This window comes from Lagenorhynchus albirostris, chromosome 16, assembly GCF_949774975.1.
Source record: "Lagenorhynchus albirostris chromosome 16, mLagAlb1.1, whole genome shotgun sequence".
NCBI lineage: Eukaryota > Metazoa > Chordata > Mammalia > Artiodactyla > Delphinidae > Lagenorhynchus > Lagenorhynchus albirostris.
This window is the reverse complement of record NC_083110.1, coordinates 7,655,106-7,678,440: the sequence shown is the minus strand read 5'-3', so window position 1 is coordinate 7,678,440 and position 23,335 is coordinate 7,655,106. Positions and strand designations below refer to the sequence as shown.

Below are 23,335 nucleotides of genomic sequence, written 5' to 3'. Positions count from 1 at the left end.
GCGCTCTCTGTTTCCCCTCCACAGCACCTCTATCTCTCAGCGCTGTTTGCTTCTTCAGAGCAGCTCTAATTCTAAGCGCTCTCAGTTGCCCCTTCACAGCAGCTCTGAACCTCAGCGAGCTCTGTTGCCCCTTCGCAGCAGTTCTAACTCACAGCACTCTTTGTTGCCCCTTTAATGCAGCTCTAACTATCAGCGCTCTCTGTTGCCCTTCAGAGCAGCTCTGACTGAATCTCAGCGCTCTCTGTTTCCCCTCCACAGCAGCTCTATCTCTCAGCGCTCTGTTTGCTTCTTCACAGCAGCTCTAATTCTAAGCGCTCTCAGTTGCCCCTTCACAGCAGCTCTGAACCTCAGCGAGCTCTGTTGCCCCTTCACAGCAGCTCTAACTCTCAGCGCTGTGTGTTGCCCCTTCACAACAGCTCTAACTCTCACCATTCTGTTTCCGCTTCACAGCAGCCCTCTCAACGCTCTGTGTTGCCCCTTCAACGCAGCTCTAACTCTCAGCGCTCGCTGTTGCCCCTTCAGAGAAGCTCTGACTAAATCTCAGCGCTCTCTGTTTCCCCTCCACAGCAGCACAATCTCTTAGCGCTCTTTGCTTCTTCAGAGCAGCTCTAACTCTAAGCCCTCTCAGTTGCCCCTTCACAGCAGCTCTAAACCTCACCGAGCTTCACAGCAGCTCTAACTCTCAGCGCGCTCTGTTGCCCTTCAGAGCAGCTCTGACTAACTCTCCGTGCTTTCTGTTGACCCTTCAGATCAGTCTGACTAACTCTCAGCGCTCCCGGTTGCCCCTTCACAGCAGCTCTAACTCTCAGCGCCCTGTGTTGCCCCTTCAACGCAGCTCTAATGCTCACCACTCTTTACTGCCCCTTCACAACAGCAATAAATCAGTGCTCTCCGTTGCCCCTTCACAGCAGCTCTAACTCTCAGCGCCCTGTGTTGCCACTTCAATGCAGTTCTAATTCTCAGCACTCTTTATTGCCCCTTCAGAGCAGCTCTAACTCTCAGAGCACTCTGTTGCCCTTCAGAGCAGCTCTGACTAAATCTCAGCGCACTCTGTTTCCCCAAGGCAGCTTTAACTCTCAGAGCTCTCTATTGCCCCTTCACAGGAGCTCTAACTCTCACCGCTCTGTTTGCTACTTGAGAGCAGCTCTAATTCTAAGCGCTCTCCGTTGCCCCTTCACAGCAGCTGTAAACCTCAGCGAGCTCTGTTGCCCCTTCAACGCAGCTCTAACGCTCAGCGCTCGCTGTTGCCCCTTCAGTGCAGCTCTGACTAAATCTCAGTGCGCTGTGTTGCCCCTTCACAGCAGCTCTAACTCTCAGCGCGCTCTGTTGCCCTTCAGAGTAGCACTGACTAAATCTCAGCGCTTTCTGTGGCCCCTTCACAGCAGCTCTAACTCTCAGAGCGCTCTATTGCCGCTTCACAGGAGCTCTAACTCTCACCGCTCTGTTTGCTACTTGAGAGCAGCTCTAATTCTAAGCGCTCTCAGTTGCCCCTTCACAGCAGCTGTAAACCTCATCGCTCTCTCTTGCCCCTACAACGCAGCTCTAACGCTCAGCGCTCGCTGTTGCCTCTTCAGAGCAGCTCTGACTAAATCTCAGCGCTCTGTGTTGCCCCTTCCCAGCAGCTCTAACTCTCAGCGCTATGTGTTGCCCCTTCACAACAGCTGGAACTCTCACCACTCTGTTTCCCTTTCACAGCAGCTCTAACTCTCACCACTCTGTTTCCGCTTCACAGCAGCCCTCACTCTCAACGCTCTGGGTTGCCCATCAACACAGCTGTAACTCAGCGCTCACTGTTGCCCATTCATAGCAGCTCTAACTCTCAGCGCTCTGTTGACCCTTCATTGTAGCTCTGACTAAATCTCAGCGCTCTCTGTTGCCCCTTCACACCAGCTCTATCTCGCAGCACACCGTGTTGCCCCTTCAACGCAGCTCTAACTCTCAGAGCTCTCTGTTTCCCCTTCACAGCAGCTCTAACTCTAAGCGCTCTCAGTTGCCCCTTCAATGCAGCTCTATAACTCACAGCACTCTCTGTTCCTACTTTATCGCAGCTCTAACTCTCTCCGCTCTCTGTTGCCCTTCAGAGCAGCTCTGACTAAATCTCAGTGCTCTCTGTTTCCCCAAGGCAGCTTTAACTCTCGGCGCTCTCTATTGCCCCTTCACAGGAGCTCTAACTCTCACCGCTCTGTTTGCTACTTGAGAGCAGCTCTAATTCTAAGCGCTCTCAGTTGCCCCTTCACAGCAGCTGTAAACCTCAGCGAGCTCTGTTGCCCCTTCAACGCAGCTCTAACGCTCAGCGCTCGCTGTTGCCCCTTCAGTGCAGCTCTGACTAAATCTCAACGCGCTGTGTTGCCCCTTCACAGCAGCTGTAACTCTCAGCGCGCTCTGTTGCCCTTCAGAGTAGCACTAAATCTCAGCGCTTTCTGTGGCCCCTTCACAGCAGCTCTAACTCTCAGAGCGCTCTGTTGCCCCTTCAGAGGAGCTCCGACTAAATCTCAGCGATCTGTGTTGCCCCTTCACACCAGCTCTATCTCGCAGCACACCGTGTTGCCCCTTCAACGCAGCTCTAACTCTCAGAGCTCTCTCTGTTTCCCCTTCACAGCAGCTCTAACTCTAAGCGCTCTCAGTTGCCCCTTCAATGCAGCTCTATAACTCACAGCACTCTCTGTTCCTACTTTAACGCAGCTCTAACTCTCACCGCTCTCTGTTGCCCTTCAGAGCAGCTCTGACTAAATCTCAGTGCTCTCTGTTTCCCCAAGGCAGCTTTAACTCTCGGCGCTCTCTATTGCCCCTTCACAGCAGCTCTAACTCTCAGCGCCCTGTGTTGCCACTTCAATGCAGTTCTAATTCTCAGCACTCTTTATTGCCCCTTCAGAGCAGCTCTAACTCTCAGAGCACTCTGTTGCCCTTCAGAGCAGCTCTGACTAAATCTCAGCGCACTCTGTTTCCCCAAGGCAGCTTTAACTCTCAGAGCTCTCTATTGCCCCTTCACAGGAGCTCTAACTCTCACCGCTCTGTTTGCTACTTGAGAGCAGCTCTAATTCTAAGCGCTCTCCGTTGCCCCTTCACAGCAGCTGTAAACCTCAGCGAGCTCTGTTGCCCCTTCAACGCAGCTCTAACGCTCAGCGCTCGCTGTTGCCCCTTCAGTGCAGCTCTGACTAAATCTCAGTGCGCTGTGTTGCCCCTTCACAGCAGCTCTAACTCTCAGCGCGCTCTGTTGCCCTTCAGAGTAGCTCTGACTAAATCTCAGCGCTCTCTGTTGCCCCTTCATACCAGCTCTATCTCGCAGCACACCGTGTTGCCCCTTCAACGCAGCTCTAACTCTCAGAGCTCTCTCTGTTTCCCCTTCACAGCAGCTCTAACTCTAAGCGCTCTCAGTTGCCCCTTCAATGCAGCTCTATAACTCACAGCACTCTCTGTTCCTACTTTAACGCAGCTCTAACTCTCACCGCTCTCTGTTGCCCTTCAGAGCAGCTCTGACTAAATCTCAGTGCTCTCTGTTTCCCCAAGGCAGCTTTAACTCTCGGCGCTCTCTATTGCCCCGTCACAGGAGCTCTAACTCTCACCGCTCTGTTTGCTACTTGAGAGCAGCTCTAATTCTAAGCGCTCTCAGTGGCCCCTTCACAGCAGCTGTAAACCTCAGCGAGCTCTGTTGCCCCTTCAACGCAGCTCTAACTCTCAGCGCTCGCTGTTGCCCCTTCAGTGCAGCTCTGACTAAATCTCAGCGCGCTGTGTTGCCCCTTCACAGCAGCTGTAACTCTCAGCGCGCTCTGTTGCCCTTCAGAGTAGCACTAAATCTCAGCGCTTTCTGTGGCCCCTTCACAGCAGCTCTAACTCTCAGAGCGCTCTGTTGCCGCTTCAGAGGACCTCCGACTAAATCTCAGCGATCTGTGTTGCCCCTTCACACCAGCTCTATCTCGCAGCACACCGTGTTGCCCCTTCAACGCAGCTCTAACTCTCAGAGCTCTCTCTGTTTCCCCTTCACAGCAGCTCTAACTCTAAGCGCTCTCAGTTGCCCCTTCAATGCAGCTCTATAACTCACAGCACTCTCTGTTCCTACTTTAACGCAGCTCTAACTCTCACCGCTCTCTGTTGCCCTTCAGAGCAGCTCTGACTAAATCTCAGTGCTCTCTGTTTCCCCAAGGCAGCTTTAACTCTCGGCGCTCTCTATTGCCCCTTCACAGCAGCTCTAACTCTCAGAGCGCTCTGTTGCCCCTTCAGAGGAGCTCCGACTAAATCTCAGCGATCTGTGTTGCCCCTTCACAGCAGCTCTAAATCTCAGCGCTGTGTGTTGTCCCTTCACAACAGCTGTAACTCTCACCACTCTCTGTTTCCCCTTCACAGCAGCTCTAACTCTCACCAATCTCTGTTTCCGCTTCACAGCAGCCCTGACTCTCTACGCTCTCTGTTGCCCCTTCACAGCGGCTTTAACTCTAAGTGCTTTCAGTTGCCCCTTCACAGCAGCTCTAACTCTCAGAGCGCTCTGTTGCCCGTTCAGAGCAGCTCTGACTGAATATCAGCGCTCTCTGTTTCCCCTCCACAGCACCTCTATCTCTCAGCGCTGTTTGCTTCTTCAGAGCAGCTCTAATTCTAAGCGCTCTCAGTTGCCCCTTCACAGCAGCTCTGAACCTCAGCGAGCTCTGTTGCCCCTTCACAGCAGTTCTAACTCACAGCACTCTTTGTTGCCCCTTTAATGCAGCTCTAACTATCAGCGCTCTCTGTTGCCCTTCAGAGCAGCTCTGACTGAATCTCAGCGCTCTCTGTTTCCCCTCCACAGCAGCTCTATCTCTCAGCGCTCTGTTTGCTTCTTCACAGCAGCTCTAATTCTAAGCGCTCTCAGTTGCCCCTTCACAGCAGCTCTGAACCTCAGCGAGCTCTGTTGCCCCTTCACAGCAGCTCTAACTCTCAGCGCTGTGTGTTGCCCCTTCACAACAGCTCTAACTCTCACCATTCTGTTTCCGCTTCACAGCAGCCCTCTCAACGCTCTGTGTTGCCCCTTCAACGCAGCTCTAACTCTCAGCGCTCGCTGTTGCCCCTTCAGAGAAGCTCTGACTAAATCTCAGCGCTCTCTGTTTCCCCTCCACAGCAGCTCAATCTCTTAGCGCTCTTTGCTTCTTCAGAGCAGCTCTAATTCTAAGCCCTCTCAGTTGCCCCTTCACAGCAGCTCTAAACCTCACCGAGCTTCACAGCAGCTCTAACTCTCAGCGCGCTCTGTTGCCCTTCAGAGCAGCTCTGACTAACTCTCCGTGCTTTCTGTTGACCCTTCAGATCAGTCTGACTAACTCTCAGCGCTCCCGGTTGCCCCTTCACAGCAGCTCTAACTCTCAGCGCCCTGTGTTGCCCCTTCAACGCAGCTCTAATGCTCACCACTCTTTACTGCCCCTTCACAACAGCAATAAATCAGCGCTCTCCGATGCCCCTTCACAGCAGCTCTAACTCTCAGCGCCCTGTGTTGCCACTTCAATGCAGTTCTAATTCTCAGCACTCTTTATTGCCCCTTCAGAGCAGCTCTAACTCTCAGAGCACTCTGTTGCCCTTCAGAGCAGCTCTGACTAAATCTCAGCGCACTCTGTTTCCCCAAGGCAGCTTTAACTCTCAGCGCTCTCTATTGCCCCTTCACAGGAGCTCTAACTCTCACCGCTCTGTGTGCTACTTGAGAGCAGCTCTAATTCTAAGCGCTCTCAGTTGCCCCTTCACAGCAGCTGTAAACCTCAGCGAGCTCTGTTGCCCCTTCAACGCAGCTCTAACGCTCAGCGCTCGCTGTTGCCCCTTCAGTGCAGCTCTGACTAAATCTCAGTGCGCTGTGTTGCCCCTTCAGAGGAGCTCCGACTAAATCTCAGCGATCTGTGTTGCCCCTTCACAGCAGCTCTAAATCTCAGCGCTGTGTGTTGTCCCTTCACAACAGCTGTAACTCTCACCACTCTGTTTCCCCTTCACAGCAGCTCTAACTCTCACCAATCTCTGTTTCCGCTTCACAGCAGCCCTGACTCTCTACGCTCTCTGTTGCCCCTTCACAGCGGCTTTAACTCTAAGTGCTCTCAGTTGCCCCTTCACAGCAGCTCTAACTCTCAGAGCGCTCTGTTGCCCGTTCAGAGCAGCTCTGACTGAATATCAGCGCTCTCTGTTTCCCCTCCACAGCACCTCTATCTCTCAGCGCTGTTTGCTTCTTCAGAGCAGCTCTAATTCTAAGCGCTCTCAGTTGCCCCTTCACAGCAGCTCTGAACCTCAGCGAGCTCTGTTGCCCCTTCGCAGCAGTTCTAACTCACAGCACTCTTTGTTGCCCCTTTAATGCAGCTCTAACTATCAGCGCTCTCTGTTGCCCTTCAGAGCAGCTCTGACTGAATCTCAGCGCTCTCTGTTTCCCCTCCACAGCAGCTCTATCTCTCAGCGCTCTGTTTGCTTCTTCACAGCAGCTCTAATTCTAAGCGCTCTCAGTTGCCCCTTCACAGCAGCTCTGAACCTCAGCGAGCTCTGTTGCCCCTTCACAGCAGCTCTAACTCTCAGCGCTGTGTGTTGCCCCTTCACAACAGCTCTAACTCTCACCATTCTGTTTCCGCTTCACAGCAGCCCTGATTCTCAACGCTCTGTGTTGCCCCTTCAACGCAGCTCTAACTCTCAGCGCTCGCTGTTGCCCCTTCAGTGCAGCTCTCACTAAATCTCAGCGCTCTGTGTTGCCCCTTCACAGAAGCTCTCTCAGCGCTCTCTGCTGCCCTTCAGAGCAGCTCTGACTAAATCTCACCACTCTCTGTTTCCCCTTCACAGCAGGTCTCTCACCAATCTCTGTTTCCGCTTCACAGCAGCCCTGACTCTCTACGCTCTCTGTTGCCCCTTCACAGCGGCTTTAACTCTAAGTGCTCTCAGTTGCCCCTTCACAGCAGCTCTAACTCTCAGAGCGCTCTGTTGCCCGTTCAGAGCAGCTCTGACTGAATATCAGCGCTCTCTGTTTCCCCTCCACAGCACCTCTATCTCTCAGCGCTGTTTGCTTCTTCAGAGCAGCTCTAATTCTAAGCGCTCTCAGTTGCCCCTTCACAGCAGCTCTGAACCTCAGCGAGCTCTGTTGCCCCTTCGCAGCAGTTCTAACTCACAGCACTCTTTGTTGCCCCTTTAATGCAGCTCTAACTATCAGCGCTCTCTGTTGCCCTTCAGAGCAGCTCTGACTGAATCTCAGCGCTCTCTGTTTCCCCTCCACAGCAGCTCTATCTCTCAGCGCTCTGTTTGCTTCTTCACAGCAGCTCTAATTCTAAGCGCTCTCAGTTGCCCCTTCACAGCAGCTCTGAACCTCAGCGAGCTCTGTTGCCCCTTCACAGCAGCTCTAACTCTCAGCGCTGTGTGTTGCCCCTTCACAACAGCTCTAACTCTCACCATTCTGTTTCCGCTTCACAGCAGCCCTCTCAACGCTCTGTGTTGCCCCTTCAACGCAGCTCTAACTCTCAGCGCTCGCTGTTGCCCCTTCAGAGAAGCTCTGACTAAATCTCAGCGCTCTCTGTTTCCCCTCCACAGCAGCACAATCTCTTAGCGCTCTTTGCTTCTTCAGAGCAGCTCTAATTCTAAGCCCTCTCAGTTGCCCCTTCACAGCAGCTCTAAACCTCACCGAGCTTCACAGCAGCTCTAACTCTCAGCGCGCTCTGTTGCCCTTCAGAGCAGCTCTGACTAACTCTCCGTGCTTTCTGTTGACCCTTCAGATCAGTCTGACTAACTCTCAGCGCTCCCGGTTGCCCCTTCACAGCAGCTCTAACTCTCAGCGCCCTGTGTTGCCCCTTCAACGCAGCTCTAATGCTCACCACTCTTTACTGCCCCTTCACAACAGCAATAAATCAGTGCTCTCCGTTGCCCCTTCACAGCAGCTCTAACTCTCAGCGCCCTGTGTTGCCACTTCAATGCAGTTCTAATTCTCAGCACTCTTTATTGCCCCTTCAGAGCAGCTCTAACTCTCAGAGCACTCTGTTGCCCTTCAGAGCAGCTCTGACTAAATCTCAGCGCACTCTGTTTCCCCAAGGCAGCTTTAACTCTCAGAGCTCTCTATTGCCCCTTCACAGGAGCTCTAACTCTCACCGCTCTGTTTGCTACTTGAGAGCAGCTCTAATTCTAAGCGCTCTCCGTTGCCCCTTCACAGCAGCTGTAAACCTCAGCGAGCTCTGTTGCCCCTTCAACGCAGCTCTAACGCTCAGCGCTCGCTGTTGCCCCTTCAGTGCAGCTCTGACTAAATCTCAGTGCGCTGTGTTGCCCCTTCACAGCAGCTCTAACTCTCAGCGCGCTCTGTTGCCCTTCAGAGTAGCTCTGACTAAATCTCAGCGCTCTCTGTTGCCCCTTCATACCAGATCTATCTCGCAGCACACCGTGTTGCCCCTTCAACGCAGCCCTAACTCTCAGAGCTCTCTCTGTTTCCCCTTCACAGCAGCTCTAACTCTAAGCGCTCTCAGTTGCCCCTTCAATGCAGCTCTATAACTCACAGCACTCTCTGTTCCTACTTTAACGCAGCTCTAACTCTCACCGCTCTCTGTTGCCCTTCAGAGCAGCTCTGACTAAATCTCAGTGCTCTCTGTTTCCCCAAGGCAGCTTTAACTCTCGGCGCTCTCTATTGCCCCTTCACAGGAGCTCTAACTCTCACCGCTCTGTTTGCTACTTGAGAGCAGCTCTAATTCTAAGCGCTCTCAGTGGCCGCTTCACAGCAGCTGTAAACCTCAGCGAGCTCTGTTGCCCCTTCAACGCAGCTCTAACTCTCAGCGCTCGCTGTTGCCCCTTCAGTGCAGCTCTGACTAAATCTCAGCGCGCTGTGTTGCCCCTTCACAGCAGCTGTAACTCTCAGCGCGCTCTGTTGCCCTTCAGAGTAGCACTAAATCTCAGCGCTTTCTGTGGCCCCTTCACAGCAGCTCTAACTCTCAGAGCGCTCTGTTGCCGCTTCAGAGGAGCTCCGACTAAATCTCAGCGATCTGTGTTGCCCCTTCACACCAGCTCTATCTCGCAGCACACCGTGTTGCCCCTTCAACGCAGCTCTAACTCTCAGAGCTCTCTCTGTTTCCCCTTCACAGCAGCTCTAACCCTAAGCGCTCTCAGTTGCCCCTTCAATGCAGCTCTATAACTCACAGCACTCTCTGTTCCTACTTTAACGCAGCTCTAACTCTCACCGCTCTCTGTTGCCCTTCAGAGCAGCTCTGACTAAATCTCAGTGCTCTCTGTTTCCCCAAGGCAGCTTTAACTCTCGGCGCTCTCTATTGCCCCTTCACAGCAGCTCTAACTCTCAGAGCGCTCTGTTGCCCCTTCAGAGGAGCTCCGACTAAATCTCAGCGATCTGTGTTGCCCCTTCACAGCAGCTCTAAATCTCAGCGCTCTGTGTTGTCCCTTCACAACAGCTGTAACTCTCACCACTCTCTGTTTCCCCTTCACAGCAGCTCTAACTCTCACCAATCTCTGTTTCCGCTTCACAGCAGCCCTGACTCTCTACGCTCTCTGTTGCCCCTTCACAGCGGCTTTAACTCTAAGTGCTCTCAGTTGCCCCTTCACAGCAGCTCTAACTCTCAGAGCGCTCTGTTGCCCGTTCAGAGCAGCTCTGACTGAATATCAGCGCTCTCTGTTTCCCCTCCACAGCACCTCTATCTCTCAGCGCTGTTTGCTTCTTCAGAGCAGCTCTAATTCTAAGCGCTCTCAGTTGCCCCTTCACAGCAGCTCTGAACCTCAGCGAGCTCTGTTGCCCCTTCACAGCAGTTCTAACTCACAGCACTCTTTGTTGCCCCTTTAATGCAGCTCTAACTATCAGCGCTCTCTGTTGCCCTTCAGAGCAGCTCTGACTGAATCTCAGCGCTCTCTGTTTCCCCTCCACAGCAGCTCTATCTCTCAGCGCTCTGTTTGCTTCTTCACAGCAGCTCTAATTCTAAGCGCTCTCAGTTGCCCCTTCACAGCAGCTCTGAACCTCAGCGAGCTCTGTTGCCCCTTCACAGCAGCTCTAACTCTCAGCGCTGTGTGTTGCCCCTTCACAACAGCTCTAACTCTCACCATTCTGTTTCCGCTTCACAGCAGCCCTCTCAACGCTCTGTGTTGCCCCTTCAACGCAGCTCTAACTCTCAGCGCTCGCTGTTGCCCCTTCAGAGCAGCTCTGACTAAATCTCAGCGCTCTCTGTTTCCCCTCCACAGCAGCTCAATCTCTTAGCGCTCTTTGCTTCTTCAGAGCAGCTCTAATTCTAAGCCCTCTCAGTTGCCCCTTCACAGCAGCTCTAAACCTCACCGAGCTTCACAGCAGCTCTAACTCTCAGCGCGCTCTGTTGCCCTTCAGAGCAGCTCTGACTAACTCTCCGTGCTTTCTGTTGACCCTTCAGATCAGTCTGACTAACTCTCAGCGCTCCCGGTTGCCCCTTCACAGCAGCTCTAACTCTCAGCGCCCTGTGTTGCCCCTTCAACGCAGCTCTAATGCTCACCACTCTTTACTGCCCCTTCACAACAGCAATAAATCAGCGCTCTCCGTTGCCCCTTCACAGCAGCTCTAACTCTCAGCGCCCTGTGTTGCCACTTCAATGCAGTTCTAATTCTCAGCACTCTTTATTGCCCCTTCAGAGCAGCTCTAACTCTCAGAGCACTCTGTTGCCCTTCAGAGCAGCTCTGACTAAATCTCAGCGTACTCTGTTTCCCCAAGGCAGCTTTAACTCTCAGCGCTCTTTATTGCCCCTTCACAGGAGCTCTAACTCTCACCGCTCTGTTTGCTACTTGAGAGCAGCTCTAATTCTAAGCGCTCTCAGTTGCCCCTTCACAGCAGCTGTAAACCTCAGCGAGCTCTGTTGCCCCTTCAACGCAGCTCTAACGCTCAGCGCTCGCTGTTGCCCCTTCAGTGCAGCTCTGACTAAATCTCAGTGCGCTGTGTTGCCCCTTCAGAGGAGCTCCGACTAAATCTCAGCGATCTGTGTTGCCCCTTCACAGCAGCTCTAAATCTCAGCGCTGTGTGTTGTCCCTTCACAACAGCTGTAACTCTCACCACTCTGTTTCCCCTTCACAGCAGCTCTAACTCTCACCAATCTCTGTTTCCGCTTCACAGCAGCCCTGACTCTCTACGCTCCCTGTTGCCCCTTCACAGCGGCTTTAACTCTAAGTGCTCTCAGTTGCCCCTTCACAGCAGCTCTGAACCTCAGCGAGCTCTGTTGCCCCTTCACAGCAGTTCTAACTCACAGCACTCTTTGTTGCCCCTTTAATGCAGCTCTAACTATCAGCGCTCTCTGTTGCCCTTCAGAGCAGCTCTGACTGAATCTCAGCGCTCTCTGTTTCCCCTCCACAGCAGCTCTATCTCTCAGCGCTCTGTTTGCTTCTTCACAGCAGCTCTAATTCTAAGCGCTCTCAGTTGCCCCTTCACAGCAGCTCTGAACCTCAGCGAGCTCTCTTGCCCCTTCACAGCAGCTCTAACTCTCAGCGCTGTGTGTTGCCCCTTCACAACAGCTCTAACTCTCACCATTCTGTTTCCGCTTCACAGCAGCCCTGACTCTCAACGCTCTGTGTTGCCCCTTCAACGCAGCTCTAACTCTCAGCGCTCGCTGTTGCCCCTTCAGTGCAGCTCTGACTAAATCTCAGCGCGCTGTGTTGCCCCTTCACAGCAGCTGTAACTCTCAGCGCGCTCTGTTGCCCTTCAGAGTAGCACTAAATCTCAGCGCTTTCTGTGGCCCCTTCACAGCAGCTCTAACTCTCAGAGCGCTCTGTTGCCCCTTCAGAGGAGCTCCGACTAAATCTCAGCGATCTGTGTTGCCCCTTCACACCAGCTCTATCTCGCAGCACACCGTGTTGCCCCTTCAACGCAGCTCTCTCAGAGCTCTCTCTGTTTCCCCTTCACAGCAGCTCTAACTCTAAGCGCTCTCAGTTGCCCCTTCAATGCAGCTCTATAACTCACAGCACTCTCTGTTCCTACTTTAACGCAGCTCTAACTCTCACCGCTCTCTGTTGCCCTTCAGAGCAGCTCTGACTAAATCTCAGTGCTCTCTGTTTCCCCAAGGCAGCTTTAACTCTCGGCGCTCTCTATTGCCCCTTCACAGCAGCTCTAACTCTCAGAGCGCTCTGTTGCCCCTTCAGAGGAGCTCCGACTAAATCTCAGCGATCTGTGTTGCCCCTTCACAGCAGCTCTAAATCTCAGCGCTGTGTGTTGTCCCTTCACAACAGCTGTAACTCTCACCACTCTGTTTCCCCTTCACAGCAGCTCTAACTCTCACCAATCTCTGTTTCCGCTTCACAGCAGCCCTGACTCTCTACGCTCTCTGTTGCCCCTTCACAGCGGCTTTAACTCTAAGTGCTCTCAGTTGCCCCTTCACAGCAGCTCTAACTCTCAGAGCGCTCTGTTGCCCGTTCAGAGCAGCTCTGACTGAATATCAGCGCTCTCTGTTTCCCCTCCACAGCACCTCTATCTCTCAGCGCTGTTTGCTTCTTCAGAGCAGCTCTAATTCTAAGCGCTCTCAGTTGCCCCTTCACAGCAGCTCTAACTCTCAGCACGCTCTGTTGCCCTTCAGAGTAGCACTGACTAAATGTCAGCTCTTTCTGTGGCCCCTTCACAGCAGCTCTAACTCTCAGAGCGCTATACTGCCGCCTCACAGGAGCTCTAACTATCACCGCTCTGTTTGCTACTTGAGAGCAGCTCTAATTCTAAGCGCTCTCAGTTGCCCCTTCATAGCAGCTGTAAACCTCATCGCTCTCTCTTGCCCCTACAACGCAGCTCTACGCTCAGCACTCGCTGTTGCCTCTTCACAGCAGCTCTGACTAAATCTCAGCGCTCTGTGTTGCCCCTTCCCAGCAGCTCTAACTCTCAGCGCTATGTGTTGCCCCTTCACAACAGCTGGAACTCTCACCACTCTGTTTCCCTTTCACAGCAGCTCTAACTCTCACCACTCTGTTTCCGCTTCACAGCAGCCCTCACTCTCAACGCTCTGGGTTGCCCATCAACACAGCTGTAACTCAGCGCTCACTGTTGCCCATTCATAGCAGCTCTAACTCTCAGCGCCCTGTGTTGCCACTTCAATGCAGTTCTAGTTCTCAGCACTCTTTATTGCCCCTTCAGAGCAGCTCTAACTCTCAGAGCACTCTGTTGCCCTTCAGAGCAGCTCTGACTAAATCTCAGCGCTCTGTGTTGCCCCTTCACAGCAGCTCTAAAACTCAGCGCTGTGTGTTGCCCCTTCACAACATCTGTAACTCTCACCACTCTGTTTCCCCTTCACAGCAGCTCTAACTCTCACCAATCTCTTGTTTCCGCTTCACAGCAGCCCTGACTCTCTACACTCTCTGTTGCCCCTTCACAGCGGCTTTAACTCTCAGAGCGCTCTGTTGCCCGTTCAGAGCAGCTCTGACTGAATCTCAGCGCTCTCTGTTTCCCCTCCACAGCACCTCTGTCTCTCAGCGCTGTTTGCTTCTTCAGAGCAGCTCTAATTCTAAGCGCTCTTTGTTGCCCCTTTAATGCAGCTCTAACTATCAGCGCTCTCTGTTGCCCTTCAGAGCAGCTCTGACTGAATCTCAGCGCTCTCTGTTTCCCCTCCACAGCACCTCTATCTCTCAGCGCTCTGTTTGCTTCTTCACAGCAGCTCTAATTCTAAGCGCTCTCAGTTGCCCCTTCACAGCAGCTCTGAACCTCAGCGAGCTCTGTTGCCCCTTCACAGCAGCTCTAACTCTCAGCGCTGTGTGTTGCCCCTTCACAACCGCTCTAACTCTCACCATTCTCTTTCCGCTTCACAGCAGCCCTGACTCTCAACGCTCTGTGTTGCCCCTTCAACGCAGCTCTAACTCTCAGCGCTCGCTGTTGCCCCTTCAGTGCAGCTCTCACTAAATCTCAGCGCTCTGTGTTGCCCCTTCACAGAAGCTCTCTCAGCGCTCTCTGTTGCCCTTCAGAGCAGCTCTGACTAAATCTCAGCGCTCTCTGTTTCCCCTCCACAGCAGCTCAATCTCTTAGCGCTCTTTGCTTCTTCAGAGCAGCTCTAATTCTAAGCCCTCTCAGTTGCCCCTTCACAGCAGCTCTAAACCTCACCGAGCTTCATAGCAGCTCTAACTCTCAGAGCGCTCTGTTGCCCCTTCAGAGGAGCTCTGACTAAATCTCAGTGATCTGTGTTGCCGCTTCACAGCAGCTCTAAATCTCAGCGCTGTGTGTTGCCCCTTCACAACAGCTGTACCTCTCACCACTCTCTGTTTCCCCTTCACAGCAGCTCTAACTCTCAGCGCTCTGTTTGCTTCTTCAGAGCAGCTCTAATTCTAAGCGCTCTCAGTTGCCCCTTTACAGCAGCTCTAAACCTTAGGGAGCTCTGTTGCCCCTTCACAGCAGCTCTAACTCTCAGCGCTGTGTGTTGCCCCTCACAACAGCTCTAACTCTCTCCACTCTCTGTTTCCCCTTCACCGCAGCTGTAACTCTCATCACTCTCTGTTTCTGCTTCACAGCAGCCCTGACTCTCAACGCTCTGTGTTGCCCCTTCAACGGAGCTCTAATTCTCACCACTCTTTACTGCCCCTTCACAACAGCAATAACTCAGCACTCTCCGTTGCCTCTTCACAGCAGCTCTAAATCTCAGCGCTGTGTGTTGCCCCTTCACAACAGCTGTAACTCTCACCACTCTCTGTTTCCCCTTCACAGGAGCTCTAAATCTCGCCGCTCTGTTTCCCCTTCACAGCAGGTCTAACGCTCAGCGCTCTCTGTTGCCCCTTCAGAGCAGGTCTGACTACATCTCAACACTCTGTGTTTCCCCTTCAACGCAGTTCTAACTCTCACCTCTCTCTGCTGCCCATTTACGGCAGCTCTAACTGTCTCTCACCACTATCTGTTGCCCCTTCACAGGAGCTCTAACTCTCAGTGCTATGTGTTGCCCCTTCTCAGGAACGCTTAATTTCAGCGCTCTGTGTTGCCCCTTCACAGCAGCTCTAATTCTCAGCGATATCTGGTACAGGAGCGCTGACTAACTCTCCAGGGCCCTGTGTTGCCCCTTCACAGCAGCTCTAACTCTAAGCGCTCTCAGTTGCCCCTTCAATGCAGCTATAACTCACAGCGATTTGTGTTGCCCGTTTAACGCAGCTCTAACTCTCAGCGCTTGCTGTTGTCCCTCCAGTGCATCTCTGACTCAATCTCAGCACGCTGTGCTGCCCCTTCACAGAAGCTCTCTCAGCGCTGTCTGTTGCCCTTCACAGCATCTCTAAATCTCAGCGCTGTGTGTTGCCCCTTCACAACAGCTGTAACTCTCACCACTCTGTTTCTGCTTCACAGCAGCCCTGACTCTCTACGCTCTCTGTTTCCCCTTCAAAGCAGCTTTAACTCTAAGTGCTCTCAGTTGCCCCTTCTCAGCAGCTCTAACTTCCAGTGCTCTTTGTTGCCCCTTCACAGCAGCTCTAATGCTAAGCGCTCTCATTTGCCCCTTCAGTGCAGCTCTAACTCACAGCACTCTGTGTTGCCCCTTTAACGAAGCTCGAACTCTCAGCGCTCTCTGTTGCCCTTCAGAGCAGCTCTGACTAAATCTCCGCGCTCTCTGTTTCCCCTCCACAGCAGTGGTCTGTTTGCTCCTTCAGAGCAGCTCTACTTCTAAGCACGCTCCGTTGCCCCTTCACGGCAGCTGTAAACCTCAGCGTGCTCTGTTGCCCCTTCAACGCATCTCTAACTCTCAGCAGCTCTGTTGCCCTTCAGAGCAGCTCTGACTAAATCTCAGCGGTCTGTGTTGTCCCTTCAACGCAGTTCTAACTCTCACCTCTCTCTGTTGCCCGGTCTCAGCAGCTCTAACTAGCTCTCACAGCTATCTGTTGCCCCTTCACAACAGCTATAACTCTCAGCCCTCTCTGTTGCTGCTTCATAGCAGCTCTGACTAAATCTCAGCGCTCTGTGTTGCCCCTTCAGATCAGCTCTAACTCTCAGTGCTTTCTGTTGCCCCTTCAGATCAGTTTAACTCTCAGCGCTCTCTGTTGCCCCTTCACAGCAGCTCTGACTAAATCTCAGCGCTCTCTGTTGCCCCTTCATAGCAGCTCTAACTCTCAGCGCTCTCTGTTTTGCCTTCACAGGAGCTCTGAAATAACGTGAGGCCCACACTTACCACCACCACGCTCTTAGATGCGTCCAGGACGTGGATCACAGGCGCGCTGTATCTTGGGGCTATTTTAACTGCTGTGTGGGTTCTGAAAAGAGGCGTCAGGGAGAAAAACACATCCGTCAGGGCTGACAGTTCCTACACAAGTCTTGTTCAGAACCATTAGAGATAATGTGATTCTACAGTGCCTTCCAGAGAAAGATTTCAAGGTACTTATAAATATTGAACTCCAAATTTCCCTTGGAAAATGAGAATGACTTTCTCCCCACCCTAAGAAGGGGAAGCCATGGGGAAAAAGGCATGGATTTTTGGCCCAGACTACAAGGAAACCTAGGAGAAAATGAGAAGGATGGTGTCCTCAGCTCTCTGTACTAGCAGCCTGTCTGAAGTAAGGGAACGGACCGGCCCAGGAACAGCACTTTGCTGTCATAAAGGCCAAGTGGCGTTTCTTCCTGCAGATGAGCTAGGCCTCCAGCCAGGAGCCCTGGAGAACCAGACACTGGCAGGGGCCACGGGTCACCACTTCCCAGCTGCTGCTCCCTGCCCCCGGGAGACAATAACACCTCTCCACCTCAAGCCCACCTTGTACTTGTACAAAGGAGTCTTGGACCGTAAATAAATTCAACACAAAGTAACACAGAGAGGCCAAAGCAACAATATCTTATCCTAACACTAGCTCAGCCCCAAATCCCTTTTGCCAAACTTGAAAATGTCAGTTCTGAGGAAGAAACACCCTTTAATCCTTAAAATTACCTAATTTTACCGCAAAATTGCCCTCTGATTGCTGAATGTTTATAGCAATAGCATAGGCTACACATCTGCTATTTCATTACGGAACATAACATATTAAAGTGAGAACTGAAAATGTATACACCCTCCGCTACTGTAGTTAAACCAGGACCCTGAAGCTGGGACAGAAGTGTGAACTTTGCCACAATTCCACATAAAAGGGTGACAACAGTAGTTTCCACAAGATGGACAGTGTTCCCAGTCTTTTCTTCTCCTTCCTTCCCCCTTAATGTAGCAGCAACTTTCCCCAAGTCAGATACTTTCATATTCTTTCCCCTCAACTAAAATGTATTTTCATTTGGAAAGATGTCCAGAATATGCTACTTTATAAGGAAAAACTAAAGTAGCAAAACAGTATGTTTAATACAATTTTATTTAAAAAAGAAACAAAACAGGGCTTCCCTGGTGGCACAGTGGTTAAGAATCTGCCTGCCAATGCAGGGGACACGGATTCGAGCCCCGGTCCGGGAAGATCCCACATGCTGCGGAACAACTAAGCCCGTGCACCACAACTACTGAGCCCACGTGCCACAAATACTGAAGCCCGCACGCCAAGAGCCCATGCTCCGCAACAAGAGAAGCCACCGCAGTGAGAAGCCCGTGCACCACAACGAAGAGTAGCCCCCGCTTGCCACAAGCAGAGAAATCCTGCACGCAGCAACGAAGACCCAATGCAGCCAAAAATAAACAAAACGCTACCACCCTCAACCTGCCCCAACCAATCAACTTGTATGTAAGTGTCTGTACATTTAGAAAACACAGAGAAACAGACATCAAAGAGTCAGCACTGGTTATACGAAGGTTAGAACTGGGACTGAAAGTGGGAAGGGAGAGACTAAATTTTACTTTCCATTCCTCTGAATTGTTTGACATGTTCTAATAAGTGTGGATTACTGAGGTAATTTGTAAAAACCAAGAGAATATTAAAGGTGCATTATTTGTGTGAGTGTTTTTAAGAGGCTTCTAAGGGAAGGCTCTAAAGACTTATTCATAATGAGACAGACAAGGCCTCTAACATTTCACCTGTCCCCTTTCTAAGCATATTTCTGTGCATAAATAGGAAGCAAAGGTCTAAAGCCATAATCCACCAGAACTGGGCTGTGAGATGCAAGTTGAGGCCTAGGCCAGTTAGCGCAGGAGATGCCTTCTGGACTGGGAGGCCCACCAGCAGGGGGAGCTGCATCTCGGCCCTGGAGCAGCCTAACGAACACCACTGCCTCCTCAGGACCCGTTTTGTGCCTATTGTGTGTTTGGGGACCGAAGATTCTGAAAATATCTTGGGTAGTCTATGAGGGGGTGAAGACTTTCAAACAGTAGGAAAAGTTATAAAGAAGATGTTGCTTCCAGTTTCAAAACACAAGTTAGACTCTTTATGCGTCCCCTTCCTCAGATGCTTCCTTAGTAACTTGAGACACACAAATATACCTCAGTCTTTCTTCTGCATGAAGTTCCCCCAGGAAACAATGTTTTAAGCCTGACGTAACTTCAGTGACATATCTTTTAAGGACAGCCAGTAAAATTTACAATGTTTAAATCAATATAATTGATATTTAGTAAGTATCCAAGGGTTCTCAGTGTAATTCTGGCCATTCTCTCTTTGATGATCTTCTGGGAAAGGGAACTGAGAAGAAATGGATGGATTTCATGATTTAAAAAGACAAAACAAAACAAATCAAAGTGCTCCTTTCCAACGTAAACACTGCCCAAGCTGGATGAGCACAGGTATGAAATTTGAGCTTGCCCAGCTATCAGAGTGCTTCCGGGGACTTCCCTGGCAGTCCAGTGGTTAAGACTCTGCGTTTCCACTGCAGAGGGTGAAGGTTCCATCCCTGGTCGGGGAACTAATATCCCCCATGCCGCGCAGTGCAGCCGAAGTAAACAAACAAACAAAATACCACATCAGGGCTTCCCTGGTGGCGCAGTGGTTGAGAGTCCGCCTGCCGATGCAGGGGACACGGGTTCGTGCCCCGGTCCGGGAAGATCCCACATGCCGCGGAGCGGCTGCGCCCGTGAGCCATGGCCGCTGAGCCTGCGCGTCCGGAGCCTGTTGCTCCGCAACAGGAGAGGCCACAATAGTGAGAGGCCCGCGTACCGAAAAAAAAAACAAAAAAAACACATCGGGGCTTCCCTGGTAGCGCAGTGGTTGAGAGTTCGCCTGCCGATGCAGGGGACACGGGTTTGTGACCCGGTCTGGGAAGATCCCACATGCCGCGGAGCGGCTGGGTCCGTGAGCCATGGCCTCTGAGCCTGCGCGTCCGGAGCCTGTACTCCGCAACGCGAGAGGCCACAACAGTGAGAGGCCCGCGTACCGCAAAAAATAAAAACAAAAATACCACATCATTACTTAAAAAACAAAAAAAAGAATGCTTCCAGTTTGACAATGATTCCACTTTTTTCTAAGCTCCCGTTTACATGAACTTCTCCAGCTGAAAGATTTCTTTCTGAAGTCTGAAAAGATGCAAAACAGTAGAAACTCTCCTCCCCTTCCTACGGACCTAGGGCAAAGGGCTAAACGCTGAGGCTGAATCTCAAATCCATCTCTGCTAAGTCACTAGTCAACATTTAGGATTTAATTAGTCACCTCCCACACCAGCCAAATAGGCATGATCATGTTAGCCTTAGAAGATCTTTTTTAACACTCTGAAAAAGAACAAGCACTCCGGGCTTCACTAGTGGCACAGTGGTTGAGAGCCCGCCTGCTGATGCAGGGGACACAGGTTCGTGCCCCAGTCCGGGAGGATACCACATGCCGCGGAGCGGCTGGGCCCGTGAGCCATGGCCACTGAGCCTGCGCGTCCGGAGCCTGTGCTCCGCAACGGGAGAGGCCACAACAGTGAGAGGCCCGTGGTACCGCAATAAAAAAAAAAAGAAAAGAACAAGCACTTATTTCATGTCATACCCTATCTCAGAACTAGTGTTTTACATAAATGCAGCATAACCAAAACTTAAAATTTGATGAGAAAAAATGAGAGAAAATGGGAAATAAGGATGGGAAAATTAAGATGGTATCAGGAGGGCTTCCCTGGTGGCGCTGTGGTTAAGAATCCGCCTGCCAATGCAGGGGACACGGGTTCGAGCCCTGGTCCAGGAAGATCCCACATGCCACAGAACAACTAAGCCCTTGCGCCACAACTACTGAGCCTGCGCTCTAGAGCCCTCAAGCCACAAGTACTGAAGCCCGGGAGCCACAACTACTAAAGCCCGCACGCCTAGAGCCTGTGCTCCGCAACAAGAGAAGCCACTGCAATGAGAAGCCCACGCACCGCAACGAAGAGTAGCCCCCGCTCGCAGTAAACAAAGTAAAAGCCCGCACGCAGCAACAAAGATCCAACGCAGCCAAAAATAATAAATAAATTGAATAAATAAATTTATTTTAAAAAAAGATGGAATCAGGAGTGAGATTAGCATGTAAAATTCATTCCTTGAAATCCTATACAGAGGAAAATATTATCAGTTATGTAATTCAGCATCTTACCTCATAGCAGTTAAAAAAAAAAAACAGAAAACTCAGAAAATTACCTCCAGCTTTGAGCAATGTGACTTCCTGTTGAATTCTCCAAGTTTAAACTACACAAAAGATAATTGAAAAAGACACTTTGCAGTTATTGGCTTTAAACCAGTTAAAAATTGAGAGCTAACTGCCAGACTTGTGCCCTTGAGAAGTTCTGTAGCTAAAAGGGCCAGATTTCCATTAAAGTCATTTCTAGTTTGTGATACAAAACCATCTGTATTACAGACAGGAGAAAATTCAGTTTTCTAGTCTCTTATAGCTACAGGTTAAAAAGGGCCATTCCAAACAGATTTCTACCCACATATGACCCCAAATCTGTATAACCCTTTCAACCTCTCCAAGGATCCATCCTCAAGCCTCATTTCGTGTCTTGGGGGTAACAGTTCTAATTCTCTCACGCTACCTACCTCAGGCCCCTGAGGTTTGGAAAAGCCATGCTGCTATTCCCCTCACAGATCTGCTTTCATGAGAATTTGGAAGTCCTGAGCCTCCATTTGCTCAAAAACAGCAAAGGAAAGAACTGGGCGTCTGCTGAGCCCTCCACAGGTCTGTAGGAGGTGACGATAAGCGTTCTCAGATGACTTCTGAGACATTCAAACTCCCGAATGCTTTCTAGCAAAGCTGACTCTCCTAGGGTAGAAGCCTTCTTACACAGATGCGAAAAGCACTAACCATAAAGAGATCAATAAATCAGACTTCATGAAAATGAAGAACTTTTGTTACCCAAAATACCACTAAGACAGCAAAAGGTAAGCCATATTGGAAAACTCTATTTGCAATACATATTTCTGATAAAGAGTCTTGTCTCCAATATAAAGAATGCATACAAATCAGTAAAAGAAAAAAAAGGGCAGAATACCTAATTAAAAAAAAAAGATTTAAAAAGCATATCCAAGTGGTCAATATACACATGAAAAGGTACTCAACATCATTAGTCAGTAGAGAAATACAAATGAAGACCTTAGCAAGATATTGTTACACACACACTAAAATGGATAAAACTGAAAAGGACGTGGAATAATTGGAAATCTCATAATTGCCGGTGGGAGTATAAATTAATACAATCACTTTAGAAAAAATATCTAATGCCGATGACCATATGCATATTCTGTGACCCAGCAAGTCTGCTTCAGGGCAGAAACACATACATAGCAGCATTCTGTGTAATAGCCCCAAACTGGAAAAACCCAAATGTCCACCAACACTAGCATGGATAAATAAGCCAGAGGGCATAATACAATGCAATATTATACCACAATGGGAAAAAAAACAAAAACACTACTGTAATAATGAGTTTAGGCCTTAAAGACATAATGTTGAGCGAGACACAGAAGAATGAATACGTACAGTAGGATTCCACTTACACAAAGTTGAAATGCAGACAAAACCAAACTGTGGTGATAGAAGATAGAATGACTAGGTCGGGGGATCCAGTGAAGTTCCCAGAGTGTCATTAATGTTCTATTTCTTGATCTGGGGGTTATTACATGGGTGGTTTCATTTTTAAAAAAATTCATCAAGTTGTTTACCTGTGACTTGTGTACTTTTCTACATGAGTGCTATACTTAGCAAAAGTGCTTACTTAAATAAGAGGGCTTGACGAAGCAAGCCTCCAGGTCTGAGACCTCACCCACTGTCACCACTTTAAAATGAAGGCAGAAGGGGGAATTTTACACTGACATTCCTGGAGGCTGCACAAGAATCTGTTTTTCAAAGGCTGCCCTTGCACCACAATGGAGAAGGGGATGGTTACCTGGAAGCACCACTACTGGCTTTTATTTTCTAAATAATTTTTCAGAAACTGCAACAGGCATGGAAGAGAATAGAACCAGAAAAGCTCATCGAGAAACAAAACATCAGAGAGTTAAAGAGACCTTGGGAGGTCATGGGATCCAGATTTCTCTCTCCTTGGAGGAACACATTTAGTTTCCCAGATGATGAGAATAGATATTCTACAATAGCACTAAGACTGTGGGTGATTTCTGATCTGATTAATTTTAACTTGATATACCAGGTTATAACTGGTATAGAGTCATAGCCATAAGAGTCCTTTATGGCTAAGTTTGCCAATGATGTATCCTGAGAGGTTAGTCATGTTACTTCCGGTTATTTTTTAAGAAACCTCTTTAATCTGGTGGCTCTTACTTGGTAAGAGATACAGTAGAATTAACTATTGGTAACATTCCAACTTGCACAAGTAGCAATATGTGGTTTCCTGGTATTGAATTCCCGAGTGCAGTGTCCACATAAAGTGGTTCTCATTTGGAAACCAGCATCACATTTACATAACTCATAATGCATTTCATTACATCTGCTCATTTAAGTATTTATTTATCCTCTTTTACAACCATGATTTTAAAAGGTCTTTCATTTTGACAATAATCTGTAGATTCCCTTACCATTCTCTTTGCTAAGCTAATGAATATTCACACTATAATCATCAATTGCCCACAACCATGCTCACTGAAACCTCAGTTATCGATGGTTGGTCATATCCCTAGAGAACGATCTGCCAGTATCCTAGTGGGTAAGTCCTTCGTGGAAAAACAAACCTAGTTTTCTAATGTGAGCAACAACAGCCACACTACTGAGTCCTTCAAGTATGAAAAGTAATTAGTGGATACATGACATAGAACCCTGACTATTCATGAACATGGTCCATTCAGGTTATAAATGGAAGGATGGTCAATTTTATGTGCCAATTTGGGTAGGCCATGGTACCCAGTTTTTGGTCAAACAACAATCTAGATGTTTCTGTGAAGGTATTTTTTAGATATGATTAACATTTAAATCAGTAGGCTCTGAGTAAAGCACATTGTCCTCTGTGTGGGTGGGCCTCATCCAATCAATTAAAGACCTTCAGAGAAAAGGCTGCAGTCACCAGAGGAAGAAGGCCTTCTGCCTCCAGACTGCCTGTGGACTCAAGATACAACAGCAACTCTTGCCTGGCCTCCAGTCTGCCCACGTTCCCTGTAGATTTCAGACATACCTGCCCCCATATCGCATAAGCCAGTTCCTTAAAATCAATCACTCTCCC

At 50.1% G+C, this 23,335-nt stretch overlaps 1 protein-coding gene across 3 annotated transcripts in view; it reads right to left on the bottom strand.

Annotated features, from left to right (window-relative positions):
• Positions 1-23,335, bottom strand: part of MTR (5-methyltetrahydrofolate-homocysteine methyltransferase) — a 295,663-nt gene that overhangs the window by 184,438 nt on the left and 87,890 nt on the right. For all 3 annotated transcript variants that reach the window (XM_060125740.1, XM_060125742.1, XM_060125741.1), the window contains one exon: positions 16,005-16,086. In XM_060125740.1, the coding sequence (XP_059981723.1) occupies positions 16,005-16,086 (82 nt within the window). The remainder of the gene's footprint in view (positions 1-16,004; positions 16,087-23,335) is intronic.